The sequence below is a fragment of the Hemiscyllium ocellatum genome, chromosome 19 (genome assembly GCF_020745735.1).
Source record: "Hemiscyllium ocellatum isolate sHemOce1 chromosome 19, sHemOce1.pat.X.cur, whole genome shotgun sequence".
Classification (NCBI taxonomy): domain Eukaryota; kingdom Metazoa; phylum Chordata; class Chondrichthyes; order Orectolobiformes; family Hemiscylliidae; genus Hemiscyllium; species Hemiscyllium ocellatum.
Window position 1 is genome coordinate 16,403,665 of NC_083419.1, and position 23,552 is coordinate 16,427,216.

A 23,552-nucleotide genomic window follows, 5' to 3' on the forward strand; every position below is an offset into this window, starting at 1 on the left:
ATGGACGCAGAATTTGTGAAGGAATGCACAGAAGAGCACAACAAGTACCGTTCCAAGGTGAAGCCCGGAGCCAGTAATATGTACTTCATGGTAAGCTTTATTACATTGGAAAAACTCTATTTAAATCACACATTTTATAAGAATGTTTGCAGGAAATACTAAAATGGAGAGGGTTAAAAATCAGAATTGAAAAATGTGGTGCAGGACAAACACAGCAGGCCAAGCAGCATCCGAGGAGCAGGTGAATCGACGTTTCGGGCATAAGTCCTTCTTCAGGAATCTTCTTCCAGGGTTAAAAATCACACAACACCAGGTTATAGTTCAACAGGCTTATTTGAAAGCACTAGCTTTCAGAGTGCTGCTTCTTCTTCAGGTAGCTGTGGAGCGGGACAAAAAGATACAGAAGTTATAGTAAAAGATTACAGTGTCATGCAACTCAAATGATATATTGAACAAACAACAATATTGTTTGTTCAATATATCATTTCAGTTGTATGACACTGTAACCTTTGGTATAAATTGCGTCTTATGGGCTACAACCACCTGATGAAGGAGCAGCGCTCAGAAAGCTAGTGCTTCCAAGTAAATCTGTTGGATTATAACCTGGTGTGCGATTTTTAACTTTGTCCACCTCACTCCAATACCGGCACCTCCACATCGTCAAATGGAGACGTTAGATGGGGCACAAGTAAAGGTGGGCACGGGTGAAAAGGCGGGAACGGTCTTCGAAAAGCTGCAATAGGGAGTACATTGCGCCTGCGCATAAACCGCCGTGCCTCTCCAAGATGAAACTGTCAGGTCGTGTCAAGGTCACCCTCCGCCAGATGAGGCGCGGACCTTTTAGCGGTTTCAAGCCACCCTCGTCTAACTCAGGAGACGTGGATGGAAGGTTAGGCGGTTTCAAGTCTACCCTCAACCAAGAAATCGGGCGGTTTCAGGGTCGCTGTGGTTTGGAGAAGTTCGTATTATTGCACTGGCTTGCTCTTCGCGCTTTTGTGATTTTGAAGGGCGAATAATTTTAAAAAAGAAAATAAGTCTTGAAATTTAAAAATGGTTTGAGATCTTTTAAAACACGCAGTAAATCCCAGAATCGTAATGAGGAAGTTACTTGCGTTTTGAAGTGAACTCGTTGACATGGCATTATAAACATTTCAGTGCATGGTCTTTGCATAGTCCATATTGAGGTTGGCAGTGGATTCATTCACCGCTGTCCCACATGTTACCAATGTGGTGTTCGAATAGCTTAGTCAGTTTGTAAGGAAAAAAAATGTTTCCAGTCAAGCTGTTCAGAGATGGTATTACACACCTCAGAAGTAGGTCAGACTTGAACTCAGGCCTCTTGGATTAAAAGTAGGGATACTGTACAACCACTGCACCACAAGACTCCTTTGGGTCGTGATGCAGAACGATGCCAACAGAGTGGGTTCAAATTCCACACTGGCCAAGGTTGTTGTGAAGGACTCACCTCAACCTTTCCAATTATCTGAGAAGAGGAACAGCATCACAACTTGGCATGGCAACTGTACTGCCCAGGACCATAAGAAATTACAGAATGTTGTCAACACAGCCCAGACAAGCATACAAACCAACCTCCCAGCCAGGGACTATTTACACTTTTCATTGCTGTGGAAGGGCCGCCAACATCAAAAAAGACCCCTCCCACCCTGTTACACATTCTTACAACTTCTTCCATCAGACATAGACACAGGTTCAAGAACAACATCTTACCTGCTGTTTTTAGACTGCTGAATGGACCTCTCTACTTTCAAATCTAATGTTGATTTTATTTTTGTGCACCTCCTGTGCAGCCTGTCCAATCATTCTCTGATCGATTTGTCCTTTGTATGTTATGAATTGCCTGTACTGTACGCAAAACAAAACTTTTCACTACTTAAGTACATGTGACAACAATAAATCAAATCATATGAAGTGCTGGAGGTCTTAAAAAACAAAGGTGGATAAATCTCTGGAACCTGACCAAGTGTATCCTCAGAGAGTAGTAAGGGTATGGAATGCTTTACTTGCATCGGTAGTAGATTCGCCAAGTTTAAGTGCATTTAAGTTGTCATTGGACAGGAAAATGGACGTACATGGAATAGTGTAGATGGGATGGGCTTCAGATTAGTATGACAGGGCGGTGCAACATTGAGGGCCGAAGGGCCTGTACTGCGCTGTAATGTTCTATGTATCCCAGGGCATTGTGGGAAGTTAGTGAAGAAATCATTGGGGCCCTAGGAGAGATATTTCTATCATTTACGGCCATGGAGGAGGTGATGGAGGATTGGAGGGTGGCTAATGTGCCTTTACTTAAAGGAGAAAACTGGGAACTATAGACATGTGAGTTTGACATCAGTGGTGGATAAGTTGTTGAATGGCATTCTGAGGATGGATTTCCATATATTTGGAGAGGCAAGGACCAATTAAGGATAGTCAGCATAGCTTTGTGCTTGGGAAATCATGTTTGTCAAACTTAATTGAACTTTAGAGGATGTATCCAAAATGATTGAGGGCAAAATAGTAGATTTTATTTACATGGACTTTAGTAAAGCCTTTGACAAGGCTCTGCAGCAAGGTTATGGGATTCTGGGTAAGTTTACCAATTGGTCACAAGGTTGGCTTGACGATAGGAGACGGAGGTTGGTATTGGATGGTTTTATTTTGGACTGGAAGCCTGTGACCAGCGGTGTTCCACAGTGAATGGTGGTAGGTGCACGTTTGTTTGTAGTTCGTGTAAACAATTTGGATAGGAATTTAGGAAGTGTGGTTAGTAAATTTGTGAATGACTCCAAAATTGCTGCTATAGTTGACAGTGAAAAGGATTGCCTAAGATTATAAACGGACTTTGATCAATTGGGCCAATGGACTGAGGAGTGACACAGAGTTTAATTTGGTTAAATGCAAGGTATTGTATTTTGGTAAAACAAGCAAGGGCAGGATTAATACAGTTAAAGGTAATGCCTTGGATAGTGTCGTTGAACAGGGAAATCTAGCGGTTCGGGTACATCGTTCTTTGATGGCTGCATAACAGATACAGAGGGTGGATGAGAAGGTGTTTAATGCGTTTGCCTTCATTGCTCAGACTACTGAATATAGCAGTTGGGACATCATGTTGAGGTTGTACAGGACATTGGTGAGACCACTTTCGAAGTACTGTGTAGAGTTATGGTTACCACGTTACAGAAACAATATTACTAAATTGGAGAAGGTTTAGAAAAATTTACCAGAATGTTACCAGGACTGGAGGATTTAAATTATAAAAAGAGGCTGGGACATTTTTCACTGGAGTGTAGAAGGTTGAGGGGTGACCTTATAGAAGTTTATAAGATCATGATGGGTATAGAAAGGTGAATGGCCGATGTCTTTCCCTAGAGTCGATGAGTTCAAAACTAAGCATAATTACATGAATAGGAAAGGTTAAGAGGAATAAGGGTCAACCACAAGCAGGTGGGACTGGATTTGGGAAACTTGGTCGGCATGGACAAGTTGGTCCAAAGGGTCTGTTTCTGTATAACTGTTTGACTCTATGTGTAGTGACCCTCGGATTAAACTCACACTCGTTTCTAATGACAGAGCAGTCCTTTGGGATTATGGCAACTTTACCTTTTACTTCAATGGTTGTTCATGTTATAGAATCCCTACAGTGCAAGGAGGGAGGAGTCCATTTGACTCATTGTGTCTGCATCAACTCTGCAAAGAGCATTCCAACCAGACCCTGCCCTCCACCCCTACCCTACCACCCACATTTATCACAGCTAATCCACCTAGTCCTGCACATCCATGGGTACTGGGGCAATTTAGCATGATTAATACACTTAACCTGCACATATTTCACTATGGAAGGAAGCCAGAGCACCAAACCCACACAGAAAACATGCAAACTCCATGCAGTCACCCAACGATAGAAACAAATCAAGGTCCCTCGTGCTGTGAGGCCGTAGTCTCAACGACTCCATGCATCAGACAGAATCAGCCAAAATTGTTTAGGTTAACGTAACCTTTGAACAAACTCAGATTTGCATGTACAGGATGGTGAGGTACTGCAAAGGTCAGTGATGTGGTGCATAAGGCATCACGTATCTATGAAATACAAGTAAAAACAGAAATTGCTGGAGGAACACAGCAGATCTGGCAACATCTGTGGACAGAAAATATAGTTAATGTCGAGTCCTTTGAAGGGTCACTGGACTCAAAACATTAACTCTGCTTTCACTGCCCAGATGCTGTCAGATAGACTAGTTGAGTTTCTCCAGTAAATCTGTTTTTGTTTCATATTTCCAACAGCTGCAGTTCTTATTTGTATGCCAATTGATTACTCATTTAAATAATGAGTGTATTAGTTTTAAATTTTTTAAATGAACTTCATACACAGAATGGACAGCACAGTCAATTGCCATCTCAGAGACCTGAGGCATCGAGCTGGGGTTGCAATGTATTTTCAACACCTTTCTGAGATGGTTTGACTAGAATGAAGTTTGACCTTTCTGATTCCATGAATGATCATGAAGAAATCTGCTGTAGAATTTGTTTTTTATCTGAGTAATGTAAATAAATTTGTGCCAAAGTTAGAGAGATACATTCTGCACTGTGTTCTGCATCAAAAAAATCAAAAGTAGTGAAACGTTGGATCAATTTGATGAACTGGATGTGATGTAATGTTGATTTTTTTTTGCTTCATTCAAAGGGCTTTTTGGTATTTGCCATCTCTGAGGGCTGTGGATGATTGAGTAGATTCAAGACAGAAGTTGATAGATATTTGTTAATGTCTGTGTGTATAGTGCAGGAAAGTGGAGTTAAGGCTAGAACCTGATCAGCTATAATCTTGCAAACTGATAGATCAGATATAAAGGGCTGTTTGGATTACTCCTGTTTCTTATGCTGTTACATTATGATCTTCACAAAACATACTTTTTGTGCAGCACAATTTTAAAAAGTCCTTCCTGAGACATGAACATTTTTCTTTAACCTTATTTTTTAACCTCTTTTTACCTTATTATACATGGTGATAAATGTGATCCTTCATATAAACTGATACCAGTTGATTTTGAAAATAAACCACTAACTGTGGGCGATGAGCATGGCCAGTTGACACCAGCTTTGTTTGATTTTATTTATTGTAACGTGAACCTAAGTACAGTGAAAAGCTTTGTTTATGAGCAGTCCAGGCAGATCATAGTAAGTAAGGACATATAGATCATTGGGTGAAAAAAAGCTTAGAGGACGTGCACTAAGCAAGTTCAATGTTGGCAAGTTCAATGTTAGCAAGATCAGCATTATTTGAAGTTAAATAGTCCATTAAGTAGTCTGGTAAGAAGGTATTCCTGAATCTGCTGGTACGTGTGTTCAAGCTTCTGGATCTTCTACTTAACGGAAGAGGTTGTAGAAGAGCATTAACAAGGTGCTATGGGTCTTTGATGTTGGCAGCCTTTTTGCGGCAACAAGCATGTAAATGGAGTCTCTGGATGGAATGTTGGCTTCCATGATAGTCTGGGCTGTGCACACAATCTTCTGTAGTTCCTTATGGTCATGGGCAGAGCAGTTGCCATACCAGGCCATTATTCACTCAGACAGTATGCTTTCAGTGGTGCATCTGTAGATGTTGGTGAGGGTCCTTATAGACATGATAAATCTCCTGAGCCACCTGAGGAAGAAGAGGCGTTGTGCCTTCTTGACCGTCACATCTATATGACAAGTCCAGGACAGGTTGTCACTTATCGTCACTCCTATGAACCTGATTCTCCCTACCCTCAACCTCAATTCCTTTGATGTAGATGGTGGCTCCTTTCCTTCTGAAGTCAATGATCAGGCCTTTAGTTTTGTCAATGTTGGGAGAGAGATAGTTCTTATTGCACCACGTGAACAAGTCCTCTATCTTCTTTCTGTATTCCATGCTCCAGTGTTGAGGGTTACTGTGGAGGACGTGCAGTTATCAATCTTCAATTATTGAAGTCTGCGTCAGAAAGCTGAGGATCCAGTTATGGAGGGCATAATTGAGACCAAGGTCTTGGAGTTTTTTGAGATCAGTCTGGAGGGGATAATGGTGTTAAAGGCAGAGCTGTAGACAATGGGCAGGAGTCTGACGTGGGTGTCCTTGTTGTCTAGATGTCCTTGGGAGGAGTGCAAGGCTAGGGAAATGTGGACGTGTTACATCAGTAGGCAAATTGGATGGAATTGAGGAAGAAGACTAGAATTGATGTAGGTCATGCCTGTTGAAGCACTTCATGATGATAGAGGTCAGATCCACTGCGTGGTAGTGATTAAGGCATGCTTCATGTGCTTTCTTAGGTACAGGGATGATATTGGTCTTCTTGAAACAGGTGAGGACTTTGGCTTGTAGAAGGGAGAGGTTGAAGATGTTGGTGATTACATCTGCCTGTTGGTCCGCACAGGATCTAAGTACTCATGTGGGGACTCCGTCCGCGCCTGTCGCTTTTCTTGGGTTGGCTCCCAAGAAAGACCAATCTGATGTCTGCATTGGTGACCGTGGGCACGAGTGTGCCCGGGGCTGTTGGGACAGGTAACACCGCGCTGCTGGCATTCTGCTCGAACCAAGCATAGAAAGCATTGAAGGGAGGGATGTGTCTTTATCTGCCATCCTGCTCTGCTTCAAGTTGTTAAGGCCTTGCCACAGGTAGCAAGAGTGTGGTTGGCTTGGGCCTTTAATGTGGTCCAGTACTGCTTCTTGGCATCTCTGGTTGCCTTGCGGAGGCCATTATCTGGATCTCCTGTATGAGTCTACTTGAATACTGCACATTTAGATTTCAGTAGTGAGTAGATTTCCTGGTTCATCCAAGATTTCAGGTTAGGGAACACTCTGATTGACTTCTTTGGTACACAGTGCTAATGAAGTCTATGATGGTGGTGGTGTACATGTCTAGGTTTTCCATATATTTATAGGTATATCTACATACTCTATTTTGACTTTTTGTGTCTTTCAGTGTAAAAATAACAAAATTACGTTTTTTTTCACGGTCCCTAATCTTTCACCATTAAGAAAATGTTTCAATTTGCTGTAGATTTGAAATGGCTAACTTTGACATCCTCTCATTAACTTAAAATGCCATTGGCTCACTCACCCATTTACTCTGTCCTGCTCCTACTTGTTATCTTTCTTTGTAACTTCCTATTTCCATATACACAAAGTATTCTTTTGAATTTAGTATAAAAATTTTTGATTCCTTCATTCAAAAAGTACGTAGATAAATATCTGAAGGGGAATATTTTGCAGGGGTATTGGGAAAAAGCAGGGAGTGGGACTGTTTGGATATCCTTTTCACGACACTGGCACAGGCAAGATGGGCAAAACAACCTCCTTTTAAAGTGTATGTACAGTGAAAGGCTGTGGTTCCAGTCCAAACATCTTGGAGCTCCTATTTACATTATGAAAAGTAGCTACTTGAAAGATTTCTTCCCACATGCTTTAACTTACAATTGAGTGAGATGATTAATTCTGAAAAAACTAAGAAACGTAGCTAAGCATTTTTTTGGTATAATTAAACTTCTTGTTGTTTTCCAAATTGCTGAAATGATATATACAATACACAATGAAAAATACAAAGTAGCAGTAAATCCCAATGGCTTAATTATCATTGAGGTTTATTAGTATTGGTTATATGCACTGGACTGACAAAGTTATTGTAAAATTTAATGTATGAGATGAAGTAGCCTAACGGCATTGTAATTTTTTTTCACAAATCTAGAGCTGGGATGCAGGTTTGGCTAAAACTGCAAGAGCATGGAGCAAGACTTGTAGTTCTAAACGTAATCCACACCTGAAGAGAAAAGGAGAAGCCCATCCGATTTTTGAAACTGTAGGAGAAAACATATATGTTGTATCAGGCGACTTTACTATTAAAGATGCCGTGAAAGCATGGTATGATGAAGAAATGTATTATAATTTTGATGACAATAAATGTAACAAGAAAAACATGTGTGAACGTTATACCCAGGTATGCGATACTTTTCCTCTACTATCATCCTTGTGCAAGATATTTTCTATTATGTTGTCAAGAGAATAAGCACTTTAAACTGTAGCCTTCTATCAGTGCAGTACTGCTCCCTGGATGAGGTGTGATTCAACAAGTTGAACAGGATAATAAGAATTTCCTCCTAAGATGCATAATTATTTTCTTTTGTCCAATAGAAACTGTTTACTGAGGTAAAAGCGCACAGAATTGAGGGCAAATTACTGACCCATAGCTGGGAAATTGGTTGAGTGACAGGTGACATATGGGGTTAATAGGTATTACTCAAATTGGCAGGATGTGACTAGTGATGTCCCACAGGACCTGTGTAAAGATGTCAATTATTCACATTCATTATTAATAACTTGGATAATAGCATAGAAAATCACATATACAAATTTGCTGATGACACAAAGTTAGGTGGCATTGCAAACTGTTTAGGTGAGAGCATAAAATTACAGGGATATTGATAGATTAGGTGAATGAGTAAAGCTGTGGAGGATAGATTCCAGAGCAAGCAAGTTGGACTGAAAAAGGATAAATCAGGGTAAATCTAGATAGTATAAAATTAAGTGCAATTGATGTCCAAACAGAATTGGGAATTCCAATGCATAGATCTTCAAAATGCCACAAACAGGTGCAGAAAATAATCAAGGAGACTAATAGCATGTTGGCATGGAGTGAAATTCAGTACAGGGGAAAATTCCAAAAGGGTTCGCAGGAAATGTGTTCCGTGATGGCTACATGCTGGTCCTTGTCCTGTCATGTTTCTGTGTCATCAGGTAGATTGTTCCTTTCATATCTAGAGGACTAGAGCACAAGGATGCAGAAGTTATATAAAACCCTGACTAGACCTCACTTGGAGTACTAAGCAAACTGGGCAACACACCTTAGGAAATATATATTTAGCCTTGGAGGGAGTTCAATATAGTTTTACAAGAATGATACCTGGATTTAATGACACCTGGGCAGCATGGTGGCACAGTGGTTAGCACTGCTGCCTCACAGCGCCAGAGACCTGGGTTCAAGTCCCGACTCAGGCGACTGACTGTGTGGAGTTGCACATTCTCCCCGTGTCTGCGTGGGTTTCCTCCGGGTACTCTGGTTTCCTCCCACAGTCCAAAGATGTGCAGGTCAGGTTAATTGGCCATGCTAAATTGCCCGCAGTGTTAGGTTAGGGATATGGGTGGGTTGAGCTTCGGTGGGTCGGTGTGGACTTGTTGGGCCGAAGGGCCTGTTTCCACACTGTAAGTAATCTAAAATCTTAAGAGATTAAGTTATGAGGAGACGTTATATAATTTAGGTCTATTTCTTCAAAGGTTAGGGGTTGATCTGGTAAAAGTCTTCAAGATAATAACAGGAAGAGACAGGATGGATAAAAATAATGGTAAACTATTTCCATTGGTGATTCTCGAACAAGGGGCATAGCCTAAAAATTAGGGCAGACCATTTAAGAGAAATGTTATGAAGCACTTCTACACAGAAAGGATGGTCAATGTTTGGAACTTTCTTCCACAAATGGAAGTTGTTGCTGGATCAGTTAATTTTAAATCGAAGATAGATAATTTTTTGTTAAGCAAAGGTATTAATGGATATTAAGCATCAATTTATGGACTTTTTAATTTCCCTTTGCACATGCAGACTGCCCAGCACACACTGAACTTACATGAATAACACTCTTGAACAGGCATTTGATTGGAAATTCAGTTTGTGAAATTGATCTGTATGGTACTGTCAATATTTGGAACATTTAAATCCATGATTGTGGGCGGCACGGTGGCACAGTGGTTAGCACTGCTGCCTCACAGCGCCTGTAGACCCGGGTTCAATTCCCGACTCAGGCGACTGACTGTGTGGAGTTTGCACGTTCTCCACGTGTCTGCGTGGGTTTCCTCCGGGTGCTCCGGTTTCCTCCCACAGTCCAAAGATGTGCGGGTCAGGTGAATTGGCCAAGCTAAATTGCCCGTAGTGTTAGGTAAGGGATAAATGTAGGGGTATGGGTGGGTTGCGCTTCGGCGGGTCGGTGTGGACTTGTTGGGCCGAAGGGCCTGTTTCCACACTGTAAGTCTAATCTAGTCTAATCTAAAAAAAAAATTGTCAACATATATTTGGTATTGGCATTCAACACAATTCTGATCGGGGCAAAAGTGAGGACTGGAGATGCTGGAATTCAGAGTCTAGATTAGAGTGGTGCTGGAAAAGCACAGCAGGTCAGGCAGCATCCAAGGAGCAGGAAAATCAACGTTTTGGGCAAAAGGAGCTTCTGGGGCGGAGAGATAAATAGGAGGGGGTGGGGCTGGGAAGAAGGTAGCAAAGTGTACAGTAGGTGGATGGGGGTGGGGATGAAGGTGATAGGTCAGAAAGAAAGGTGGAGCGGATAGGTGGGAGGGAAGATTGGAAGATAGGACAGGTCATGAGGATGGTGCTGAGCTGGATGGTTGGAAGTGGGGTGAGGTGAGGGGGGGGGGGGGGGGGAGGGAAATGAGGAAACTGGTGAAGTCACGGTTCACACCCCCAACAACCGACCCTCCCCTCCTAACACCTTCCCCTGCCACCGCAGGAATTGCAAAATCTGTGACCACACCTCCCCCCTCACCTCCATCCAAGGCCCCAAAGGAGCCTTCCACATCCATCAAAATTTCACCTGCACATCCAGCAATGTCATTTATTGTATCCGTTGCTCCCAATGTGGTCTCCTCTACATTGGGGAAACTGGACGCCTTCTCACAGAGCGCTTTAAGGAACATCTCCGGGACACCCACAGCAATCAACCCCACTGTCCCGTGCCCAACATTTCAACTGCCCCTCCCAGTCTGCCGAGGCCATGCAGGTCCTGGGCCTCCTCCAACGCTACTCCCTCACCACCCGACTCCTGGAGGAAGAACGCCTCATCTTCCACCTACTTAAATCCCAGGGCATCAATGTGGACTTCACCAGTTTCATTTCCCCTTCCCTCACCTTATCCCACTTCCAGCTCAGCACCATCCTCATGACCCGTCCTACCTGCTAATCCTCCTTCCCATCTATCCGCTCCACTCTCTTCTCTGACCTATCACCTTCATCCCTAACCCCATCCACCTACTGTACTCTTTGCTACCTTCTCCCCAGCCCCACCCCCCTCCCATTTATCTCTCCACACCTGAGGCTCCCTGCCTCCATTCCTGATGAAGGGCTTTTGCCCGAAGCGTTGATTTTCCTGCACCTCGGATGCTGCTTGTCCTGCTGTGCTTTTCCAGCACCACTCTAATCTACAATTCTGATCTGACCTGATGGATCTGAATTTCATTGATTCAAAACCACTTTACATTAATTGATACCTGATGAAAGAAAAAGAGCCTTGCTGCTGTATGTGAAATGAATCCAACTGCCATTTTGGGGTTTTGGATAAGGTATAATCTCCATTTCACAAAATTGAATTATTATTGTTGTTAATGTCTCACTTGGATAGCATGCTAGAAGTAATACCTTGTTATTCCGACATTCATCACAAAAGTTAAAGGTTTTAAAGAGTAGAATCGTAGAGTCATAGAGATGTACAGCATGGAAACAGACCCTTCGGTCCAATCCGTCCATGCCAACCAGATATTCCAACCCAATCTAGTCCCACCTGCCAGCACCTGGCCCATACCCCTCCAAACCCTTCCTATTCATATACCCACCCAAATGCCTCTTACATGTTGCAATTGTACCAGCCTCCACCCTCTGGCAGCTCATTCCATACATGTACGACCCTCTACGTGACAAAATTGCCCTTTAGGTCTCTTTTATATCTTTCCCCTCTCACCCTAAACCTATGCCCTCTAGTTCTGGACTTACTGACCCCTATTTATCCTATCCATGCCCCTCATAATTTTGTAAACCTCTGTAAGGTCACCCCTCAGCCTCCCACGCTCCAGGGAAAACAGCCCCAGCCTGTTCAGCCTCTCCCTGTAGCTCACATCCTCCAACTCTGGCAACATCCTTGTAAATATTTTCTGAACCCTTTCAAGTTTCACAACATCTTTCCGATAGGAAGGAGACCAGAATTGCATGCAATATTTCAACAGTGGCCTGATCAATGTTCTGTCCAGCCGCAACATGACCTCCCAACTCCTGTACTCAATACTTTGACCAATAAATGAAAGCATACCAAATGCTTTCTTCTCTATCCTATCTACCTGTGACTCCACTTTCAAGGAGCTATGAACCTGCACTTCAAGGTCTCTTTGTTCAGCAACACTCCCAAGGACTTTACCATTAAGTGTGTAAGTCCTGCTATGATTTGCTTTCCCAAAATGCCGCACCTCGCATTTATTTGAATTAAACTCCATCTGCCACTTCTCAGCCCATTGGCCCATCTAGTCCAGATCCTGTTGTAATCTGAGGTAACCCTCTTCGCTGTCCACTACACCTCTAATTTTGGTGTCATCCGCAAACTTACTAACTATACCTCTTATGGTCGCATCTAAATCATTTATGTAAATGACAAAAAGCAGAGGGCCCAGCACTGGTCTTTGTGGCACTCCACTGGTCACAGGCCTCCAGTCTGAAAAACAACCCTCCACCACCACCCTCTGTCTTCTACCTTTGAGCCAGTTCTGTATCCAAATGGCTAGTTCTCCCTGTATTCCATGAGAACCTAGAACTCTCAATTAGTAATAAATATTAACTCTTGAATAGATTCTTGCTATTGGTAAACGATTAGAAACCATCAGCATATAACCACTGTAACCTCCATATGAACTCCACCTTCACTCTCCCTCATACACATATACAGAAAGCATGAAAGTTATGGGTGGAGAGAAAGACTGGATGGGAGTTCAGTGGCTTCTTTTTGTAAGGTTGCTGAGGTAATTATTTTGCTGATCAGAATGCTGCTTCTATGTCTTCCTTTTCTAGATGCTTTCACTTGTTTGCAGGAAATTACAGGGTGACTGGTTTACATTTATAAAAAGTTTCTGACTTATTTAAAAATTACAGTTTCTAATTATTGTTGAGCATAAAATAGATGGATTTTCTTCTGGCTTAAAGTATTTTATTTTACTACAGAGAACAGAGGCTGCTCCTAGTCTTTTGGAGATCTGATGTCTTCTCCCACTCTTGTTAACAGCCCCAGCTATTAAGCCACCTAAGAACCAATCACCTGGTTTTGGCAGGCACAGGCTTTTTGTCATAAGTAACTGGTCACTAGTCCACAGACCAATTAACTCATAGTTGCTGGCTCAGTCTCCATTTTCACACATCTGTGACTTCAGATCTTCAGCACCTTCTGCCAGTGCTTGAACCAGCAACTATGTGAGGAGTGCTTAAGATGAGTGTTGGGTAATTTGCTTTCAAAAACCTTTGTTTTATCATTTCAATCCACCATCAGAAATATACAAAAATAAATAGACACAATTTTTACACTGTTTTTAAAAATATTGATAGAGACCAATTGATTTTAACCCAATGCATAGTTAAGGGCAGCAGAGTGAGAAGCAGGCACAGATTAGAAGTTCAGAGTACTTCTAACAATATCATCATCTCACACACCATCAATTAATTTCCAATATGACATGGGAGGAAAATGACAAATTATGAGCCAATTAAAGGAAATATTTGAACTTTCCACAGGTGCAAGTGAGGATCTATTTGTGAGCAGTGATGGGTAGTTGATTGACATGGATCTTGTGGTTAGTGAGAAGTAATAGGTCAGGTCAGCAAGGCCCCAGATTTTTCACTTGAGGTTTGAAAGATCATTATGCTTCCTGGCTTTGCTAAAGTTTCTGCTGCAATCATTTGGTGAGCTCAGCAGGTCTAAATACAATTGAAGTTCTAATTATGTTGTAGAATCTTATCTTTATATGTGAAGCTCCCATATGAATGGTGGGCATCTCATTTGTAGTCAAGACCGGAAAAAGCAAAAATGGAGCTACTCAGTTTTAACACCTTGTTCACACTGTTGCCAAATTCTGTTTTAATCACTTCCTAAAAATAACCTTTTAATAGATTAATCTTGCCCATTTCTTTTTCCTTGTATTTCTCAATCCCTTTACTTTCTGGAAAGACATTTGCAACCTTTCCTGGTAACTTGTTCCACCACACCAACATCCTTTTTAAGAAAATACACTGGCCAATTACACTCTTTACAATAAATTCTCTCATTTTGATTAGCATAGCCTTCACATTTTCAAAACTTTTCCTTGATCATCCTTTTGTTTATAAATTTGACAACTTGTTCACAGAGTTGTCTCTTTTTCAAAGGGAAACAGGCATAGTTACCATAACTGAAAATTATCTTCACTGTATAAATTAGTCATAGAGTCATAGAGATGTACAGCATGGAAACAGACCTTTCGGTCCAACCCGTCCATGCTGACCAGATATCCCAACCCAATCCAGTCCCATCTGCCAGCACCCGGTCCATATCCCTCCAAACCCTTTCTATTCATATACCCATCCAAATGCCTCTTAAATGTTGCAATTGTACCAGCCTCCACCAATTCCTCTGGCAGCTCATTCCATACATAATGGGTTGAATCTTCTGCTCTTTCCCCACCGAGGACAGCATGTTAGAAGTGAGAGGTAGAATGGCTTTCAGTAACTGTCCATCCATCCATGCCACCAGTCATCCCCAGATCAGGGCCGAACAAGGTTCCAACCTCTCCAACACAACAGCAAGGTCACTGTATCTATCATGAATTAAGTTAATAGTAGCACTGGAATGAAGAGAGTTTTATACGGTTATTAATTTACTACTTCAGCATCTCATTGGGGAGCAAAAACCTTCTTATCCAGAACTTAATTCCTGTGGTCAAAATACAGCAGCAAGAATTTCCCCAACGCCAGTCTGACTGATTGTTATCTTTTCGTCTCATCACTTTTGTTGCCACTTTTTAGGAGGGGGATATTCCATCCAATACCCTTTTCTATAATTAAGTGAATGAAACAACTATTTGTTCAAGTTGTTGAATGACCACTGTTTTTGTTCAAAATTCATGACTGTTATTCTTGGGCAACCAAGACTTTGACATACTAAGCAGTATACTGACAGTCTCATGCATTTGTTGTCTTACAGATCTTAAATACATTTAATTGTTCCTTCAAAATTTAAATTAGTAAAGAATAATTACAAAACAAAAATTTTACCAAACTGTTCACAGGTTTACAGAATGCATTTGATGTTACTCAGTCTGTAATGGCACCAAGCAGTAGCACCCTAGCTCATGCTATGCACTAACAGATTAAAGGAATAGTCACAAATGCAGTTTTTCTAAAGTGTGACAGTGAGTTCCCTTTCTTAACATCCTTAGCCCAGAAGAAAAATGTTTCTTAATTCCATCATCAAAATGACTGAAGACAGATAGGGACATCAGTTGTTCCGTTTTTATTTTTTAAAGAATTAAATTGCCAGATATAAAATTTCTAAAAAGGAAAAATATTCTTTCTAATTCACTGAACTAATTCGCTTTGTGTTTAATAGATTTAATCTTTGCTACAAAAATATTGAATAATTTTTACATTTTTTCAAGCTTGTCTGGGGAGAAACTTATAAACTTGGCTGTGCAGCTAATTACTGTCCCAAAGGGATTAAAAATTCTAAAATTGAAAACGATGGATCAGTATTTGTGTGTAACTACTCACCCAGGTAAGTCTTTTTTAAGTTTATCATACTACCTTGATTTACATAATTAACTGACATAGTTTTTTTTGTAAATAAATGCAGAAAACTGCTATTGGTTTAACAATTGGTCTCATGCACCATTAGAACAAATCGATTTGTTAGAAAAACTGTGGGATTTTTTGATGAAACGTTGTAAAACTCAGGTAGCAATTGAACATGTTAAGAGTAGAAAATTGCAGAATTTATAGTGATATCACACCATAGCATCACTTGCCTTAGTCAAGTTGGATATGCTACAATCTGAATTATTTACTATTGTTTCAAAATTTGAATAAACAATATCAAGGCATTTGCTTGGAACTGCTATACTGCTGCAAACAATTAAATGTCCAAAATGTACATGAACATTGATCATAAAAATGATATTTCTGCATTTGCTAGAAAATGAAATTAATCTGTGAAAGGCAGAAATATTTGCAATTTAGGTGTTTGTTCTGTATGCTCAGTTTAATCCTATTTGTTAATTTAAGTGCCTATGTCCTGGGTACCATAGACCTAGGAAACAGGGTAAACGTTAGATATTATGATGTGTCTACCTTGCACAAAGGTTTCCCTATAGGACTAAGAACAATATTTTGCTGATGACAGGTAAACTAGGGGTAGGGAAATGTGAGAGCAGGAATTCATAATGCACTCTGGTTATTACAGTGCCACCAGGACAGCCTAGAAAGTGTCATGTCTAATATATGACTCTCTCAATTACAGAAGGTGCACAGCAGTTAAAATGCATTTTTTCTAAAAATGCACTTTAATCACAATTTTCTAGGAATGCATTACACAGTAGTCTAAATTTAACATGGTAATGTGTAGTAGTTCAATTTTGTTCAGTACTGTATCTCACTACACTCACATTTACATTCCATATCACTCCTTCTCTGATGCTTGCAGCCTCAAGAGTTTTGCGCAAGTCCCAAACATTCAGTGTGTTTATCAGGGATGTCCATAGACTATAACCTTTCCTATTTGTTTTACAATAATGTGTGCTCAGTATGCAGTCAAGAACGTGCCAGTTTGCAACACTTGATTACAGACAGCTCTTTGCAGTGGAAGACCGAGAAGCTTTTTGCAGAGGCGAGACGTGTGTTCCACCAAGTTGATTGACTCCAACAGCAGTTTGCCTGAGTGTGAATTCTTATGAAAATCCAGTAGAACAGAGTCCTGCATTTTAGTGCTACTCAGATGAACCTCAATAAAAACCACGACATCTCTTTCCAGACCATCTTTGCAAAGGCAGCTTCCAAATGGACAGACACAACTGTCTTTTTCACACCTGCAGCTGCTCTGAGGACAATGTGCAATAGCTGAAGGATCTGATAGTGGAAGGGCCCTTCTCACCAGACAAGTTATGTCTTTATAGAGTCATAGAGTGATACAGCACAGAAACTGACCCCTTTGCATTGGCATTCCCGAAGGAGAAGGACATGGTGGATGGTGAGACTCAGGAAGGAAATTTTGGGGCATGTCAATATAAAAAAGGAGGTGTGTGTTTTGAAAAGCATTTAGGTAGTCAAGTCCCCAGGACCTGATAGAATCTATCCAAGAATGTTGAAAGAGGCATGTGAGGGAATTCCTGGGGCATTGTGTGAAATCTTTGTATCCACTTTAGTCATTCTATATGACCTATCCGTTTGGACAACCCTCTTTCCATCAGTTTTACTGTTGTGGAAAGGAAGCCACTTAAGACCCGCACCAGAAATACAAAGCTACACGCTAAGACAATGTACATCGATTTTACAGTGCTGTTTGTGTAAGCATCACAATAAATTGTTTTATATTGTCAGACAACAAGCTCAAGTATTAGGAATTGTTACTGGTAAGGTCTGGCATGAACCATGTCCTGAGTAGTAATATTCAAGTATCCGCAATAATTTCAAACAGTATCGTTGCCAATCTTTGCAAGTCCATGTTTTGCCCTTCTGTTCAGGGTTCCAGGCAGGCCATAGTAATGAAATGGACTTTGTGATAGTGACAGATCTGTGTCCCTTTGTATCTGTGAATGTGATTTAAATTATCCCTCCTCAGTTGCTCACTCTATATGTAGCCTTTGTTTATCCAAACTCTTCTAATTTCTCTCCTCTTTTGTCCAGCTATATGAAACTGTTCTAGTATGGTTCTGTTCATATATATGCCTGAAGAAGAATCATTTTACAATGGTTTCCCCTTCTATTGCCTGCACTCTGGAATCCCCCAATCCTTGCCCCACTCTTTATATTTCTCAGCAACATGCTACCTCTCAGACATTCCACCCAAAAATATATCCTTTAGTTCAGTATTGTCATTACAGCATAGAACGATGTCAAGAGTGTGGTGTTGGAAGTGCACAGCAGGTCAGGCAGCATCCAAGGAGCAGGAGGTTCAATGTTGATCTCCAGCTCCTTGGATGCTGCCTGACCTGCTGTGCACTTCCAGCACCACACTCTTGACTCTGTTCTCCAGCGTTTGCAATCCTCACTTTCTTCCAGCATAGAAGGATGCCATTCAGCTGATGATGATTCTTCAGAGAGCAATCCAATCATTCCCATGCCCTTGTTCTATCCCTGAAACGTTCTCTTTACAAATTACCCCAAGTCTGTATCCCTTGATCACCAATCCTCCTGCCAGTTAAAGCAGTTCCCTTATATAGATCCAATTTGCCTTTGCACAAAAAAGCATAGACTTGAACTTTGCCCTTCAAGTGGTAAAGGTTGTTAACACTCTTGAAACCTGCAACTTCTATCATCTAGAAGGATAAGAGTAGCAGATGTATGGCAGCACCATCGTTAGTATTTGTTTGCTATCATAATGTATCAGAGTTTGGAAATTTTCTGAGCTTAGTTTTGTAGGCTTACTCCTGTTTCTAATTTCTCCCTTCCTAGATTACCACAAAGTAAATGAGCATTAAGTATTCAGCATAATTGTAAACTCCTTATAAATACTATTGATTTTGAAAGATTAGTGTAATATTTTTATTATGGTTTTCACCCGTTCTCTGTTAAACAGCGTTCTCTGTTTTCATTATCAGTATTGTTTTTGACATTACCACTCAAAGCCAAAAGTATCCCCAAGTCCTATTGATTACTCTAGGTTCAATTTTAGTTTTCTGTAATCAAAGTATGCAAATTAATTAAAGTAGAGGCAGCAGTATGCATAAAGTGTTTACAGTAAATTGGAGGCCGTAATCACATGATCTTATTAAACCTCAATAAGATTATGGCTGATCTATCTCAACTATGATTTTCCACCCTATGCCTATGTCATACAGTCATAGAGATGTACAGCATGAAAACAGACCCTTCTGTCCAACCCGTCCATGTCGACCAAATATCCCAACCCAATTAGTCCCACCTGCCAGCACCTGGCCCATATCCCTCCAAACCCCTCCTATTCATATACCCATCCAAATGCCTCTTAAATGTTGCAATTGTACCAGCCTCCACCACATCCTCTGGCAGCTCACTCCATACACGTACCACCCTCTGCGTGAAAACATTGCCCCTTAGGTCTCTTTTATATCTTTCCCCTCTCATCCTAAACCTACGCCCTCTAGTTCTGGACTCCCCGAACCCAGGGAAAAGACTTTGTCCATTTATCCTATCCATGCCCCTCATAATTTTGTAAACCTCTAGAAGGTCAACCATCAGCCTCCGACGCTCCAAGGAAAACAGCTCCAGCCTGTTAGGCCTCTCCCTGTAGCTCAGATCCTCCAACCCTGGCAATATCCTTGTAAATCTTTTCTGAACCCTCTCAAGTTTCACAACATCTTTCCGATAGGAAGGAGACCAGAATTGCAATATTCCAACAGTGGCCTGTTCAATGTCCTGTCCAGCCGCAACATGACCTCCCAACTCCTATACTCAATACTCTGGCCAAAAAAGGAAAGCATACCAAAAGCCTTCTTCACTATCCTATCTACCTGCAACTCCACTTTCAAGGAGCTATGAACCTGCACTCCAAGGTCTGTTTGTTCAGCAACACTCCCTAGGATCTTACCATTAAGCGTACAAGTCCTGCTAAGATTTGCTTTCTCAAAATGGAGCACCTCACATTTATCTGAATTAAACTGCCTTCAAGTTGCTAAGTTTCTTCGGTAGTGTCTGGGGCAGGCTTCTTTATGCTACTGACCTTCTGCTCATAATTTTCATGTTTGTATATCACAAACATTTTTTCATGCACTATACAATGACTAGGCAAATGAAGTTTAGCTTCTTTTAAGCATTTATGATGTTTCAAGTTCATGTTAACTTCTTTTGGGAGTGACAAGCAAGATACCTCCAATATACTGTCTTGTGTAGCTTGTTTTAATATTACTTCTTTAAAGTAAAATTCAGGACCACAAACACAATTTGTTTTGCAGTGGAAATCGTAAAGGACAGCCACCGTACAGTAAAGGAGCACCTTGTACATCTTGTGGTTCGGATTTTTGTAGGGAAAACTTATGCAGTAAGTCAATTAATAAATTGCTTTAACCTTTGTTATCAATTTATCAGCTCATTTTTGACTTATACTTTTCTCTCTTATCAGGTGAACCAGATCGTGAAGCAATTTCCCGTATGTTTTCAATATTAATATTAATATTCTACTTATGTAATATTAGCAACATTATTGCATATCAGTTACATATTTTTCCTTTGCTTTCTGACAGAATACCCTGAATGGAATCCAGACTTTGGGTCAGCCTCCATTTTATTGTCAAACTGCCTTCTGACATTTATGTCTATTAGTTTAACACATATTCTATGCTGATAACTCCTCAGATATATCCTATGTATTTCTGGTACTTTTTTGTTTTCTTCTGTTTCAGTCAGGCAGGTGGGAGGTACCAAGAAACTGAATTCTCTCCCATCAGTGCTGCTTCATAATTGTCATACCCTTACTGACTGATCAGATACCTCGTATCACCTTCCATTGTTATTGAAATCCCACTATTGTAAAGTCTTAATATTTACTTAGTAAGCCAAATATATTTAAATGAGGTTCCAAACCGATAGGATTCAAATTTGTGACATCCATGTGTTTATCAGATTCCACAAAAAAGTTATCTTAATTCTAAAACAAAGACAGAAATTGCTGGAGAGTGGCTCTTTGTTTTATTTTAAATCTTGATTGTTGAAATTTTAACTTTCTAACATAAGCAATAGTCTCATTTGTATTATTTCTGTTACAACGAGGCCTATTATTTTGAATAATATGCCAGGTGGAAATAAAATGGTGTCTTTTAGAATAGGTAGTGGCTTTTAACAGAGTAAAAAGTGGTTATAAAGGTAATTTTTAAAAATCAGCACATTGATTACATTTGTGCTGATATCAAATGCTCTGTTAAAATAGCAGATAGGCTTTTTGTATAAAAGTCAAATGAATGAAACAATGTTGTATTACGAGTCATCAATATGCAGCAGACAATGCATACTCGCTGCTTATGTAAGTATAGAATGTTTCTTGTTTTCATTCAACTCTACGCTAAGGAGAAGAACTAAATCAATTGATTATTGCTACTACAAAAATGGAAATGACTGCTGTACCTGTCGTCTCACATTTTTCTCTCTCAGCCATATTTCTATTTTCCTAAACTAGCCCCATTGCCAAAATCGAAGTATAATAGATGTCGCTTAAGATCATTCTAGATACAGTTCTGGAGTAGTTCAGCTGCAAGAAATGTTCTTGTGTAATTTATCTGTTTAAGGTTAAAAAAATTGTCTGTGTTGGTTTAAAATCAACTTAGCACTATGCTGGCACACTGCATGAATTTTACTGTATATTGAATTAGAATATCAACTGGCCAGTATTTACATTTGTGACCAATTTTTAAATAGTTTTCCACAGTTAAGCAGTTCAGTAAACATTTGACTTTTAAGTGTATAAGAAGTATAGCTCCCTGAATGCAATTATATACTTGCATTCCCAGCCCATTGCAAACAATTTGCAGGCTTCATTTATTTTGTTTTTACAGGATGACTATTTCTGAAAGAAATGGATGAATGCATTTGAAAACATACTTCCTGTCTCCACTATGCATATTAGCAAGTACAGAGGCATAGTATAGGGAGGGTAGGTGGATACAGTCCAACAAATTCTGGAATGCTTTAGGTTGGTCCAGTGCAAGGGAATCCATTCATCCTGTGTTACGGTGAGCAACCAACTACATTTAAAGAAATCCTGTAAATAAAAATATTCATTGCTCCATCCATCTATAAAAAAATGATGGATACACAGCAAAAAAGTTATTTCAAGTGAGGGATCTTCATATGACACTCGTTTGTTGTTTGTTGACAGGCAGATTCTGCCACAAGTATTGCACATTAAGGTAACTAATATTATTGTGCATCACAGTTTTCAGTGTTGCCAAGCAACTGCAGCCAATGATCATCATGGCGGTATATGACAGCCTGCAAGAGATATAGCTAGTTTCATCTGTGCTCAGATAATATCACCTAGGTGCAATAACCAATGCATAAGGCACGCAAGAAATGCAGCTTTGGGTATCTTACTGGTCATTTGGCTCCAGCTACCTCACTGATCCTTGCGTGTGTAACCATCTTTCATTCTGTAAATGTGATCAAGGCATTGAAGACCCCTCAAATCGCAAACAGATTTGGAACTCTGCTTTTGAGAAGATGACAGCATCCTTGATTTTGTCCTGCCAAGAGTTCACAGCCTTGTGAGAGAATACTGAATATTGGTCTTAAAACTATTAGCTTGGTACTAAGGATTAACTCAATGTTATTCCTAGTGCATTTCGTGACAACAAAACAAAGGACTTTTGGATGATTCCTAGAATGTGCACTTAAATTATTATATAAACACATTCTTTTCCTTGTACAGGCACACAATCCTTTATTTGAAATTCCAAAATCCAAAAAGCTCCAAATTTATTTTTTGTGGAGTGTGGAGTGTCATTTTGGCATGCCAACAGGTGACCCAACTCCACACCCACTCAAACTACGTCACTCAGATGTGACATGGCGGCATGGCCCAGCACTGGCAGGCATCAATTGTGTTTCAGTTCTCATACTATTCACATGTGTGCTGCTGTTGGATAATTTTTAAAAAATTTCACTGTGAAAATATAATTTATTCCGAAATCCAAAAAATTCAGAATTCCAAAAAACAACTGGCCCCAAGGACTTCAGATAAAGGATTGTGAATCTGTAATGTTCATGGAAAAAATCACATTTTTACAATGGACAGTAGGAATGATATTCTATTAATGGTTGCTATCTATGTTCTGTGTTCTTCAACCTGGTGAAGGTTTTAGATTTCAATGCATCACATTTTAGTAAGCAATTAATCTTGTTTGCAAAATTCTTCACCCACTTAGACTGAGTTTCACATAGCATTTTGTATATTGTCCTCCATTTTTAACTTCAAGCAATTGAAAATGTTCCTAGCTGTTTAATGAACTACATTGGCTAAAAAGTAATTCTTGTAATCTATTTAACATGCAGTGAATGAACATGGATCCATTTAATACATAATTAATTATAATAAACAACCACATTGTATAGTGTGAACTGTCTGGATGAAAATCTGACTCTAAAATCATATGTCTTTATTGTGAAAAAACTACACGTTTGGTGTTTCGGTAGCAGGGTTTATGCAGTGACATATTTTAAAAGCTAATAAAGCTCAAGAACCTGTTTTAACTATTGTTCACCAGTTCTTTTGCTCCTTAAAGTATTTCATTCTTATCCTTATTCACTAATTACAATCTATTACCTCTTAACTCCTTCCTATCTGCACCTCTCTTGTCCTGGTTTAAAATTTTCCAGTAAGTCATTTCCTATTGCAATATGAAACTCCAAATGCTCTAATTTCTTGTCTGCCATTTCCAATAACAGTCATACAGATATCAAATTGCTTAACCATTGCCCTACCTGCACTTTTGAGATCCTTACCCCAGTAAAATCTTTATTTTTATTCTCACATGTTTCCTTGATATGGCCCAGTTTAATCCCCTTAAGTCCCTTTGAATA

At 40.1% G+C, this 23,552-nt stretch overlaps 1 protein-coding gene across 1 annotated transcript; it reads left to right on the top strand.

The window, feature by feature from the left end:
- On the top strand, positions 1-20,476 carry LOC132825039 (GLIPR1-like protein 1). Its single transcript, XM_060840044.1, has 7 exons — positions 1-80; positions 874-958; positions 7,698-7,946; positions 15,452-15,567; positions 19,937-20,022; positions 20,104-20,130; positions 20,225-20,476. Exons 1-7 carry the CDS (start codon positions 1-3, stop codon positions 20,323-20,325), a joined length of 744 nt encoding a protein of 247 aa, XP_060696027.1. The 3' UTR covers positions 20,326-20,476.
- Positions 20,477-23,552: the final 3,076 nt, after the last annotated feature.

Coding starts and splice junctions, on each gene's coding strand:
- LOC132825039 (XM_060840044.1), top strand. CDS start 1: ATGGACGCAGAATTTGTGAAGGAATGCACAGAAGAGCACAACAAGTAC. Junction 81..873: donor AAGCCCGGAGCCAGTAATAT/GTACTTCATGGT, acceptor CGTCTAACTCAG/GAGACGTGGATGGAAGGTTA. Junction 20,023..20,103: donor TTGTAGGGAAAACTTATGCA/GTAAGTCAATTA, acceptor CTCTCTTATCAG/GTGAACCAGATCGTGAAGCA.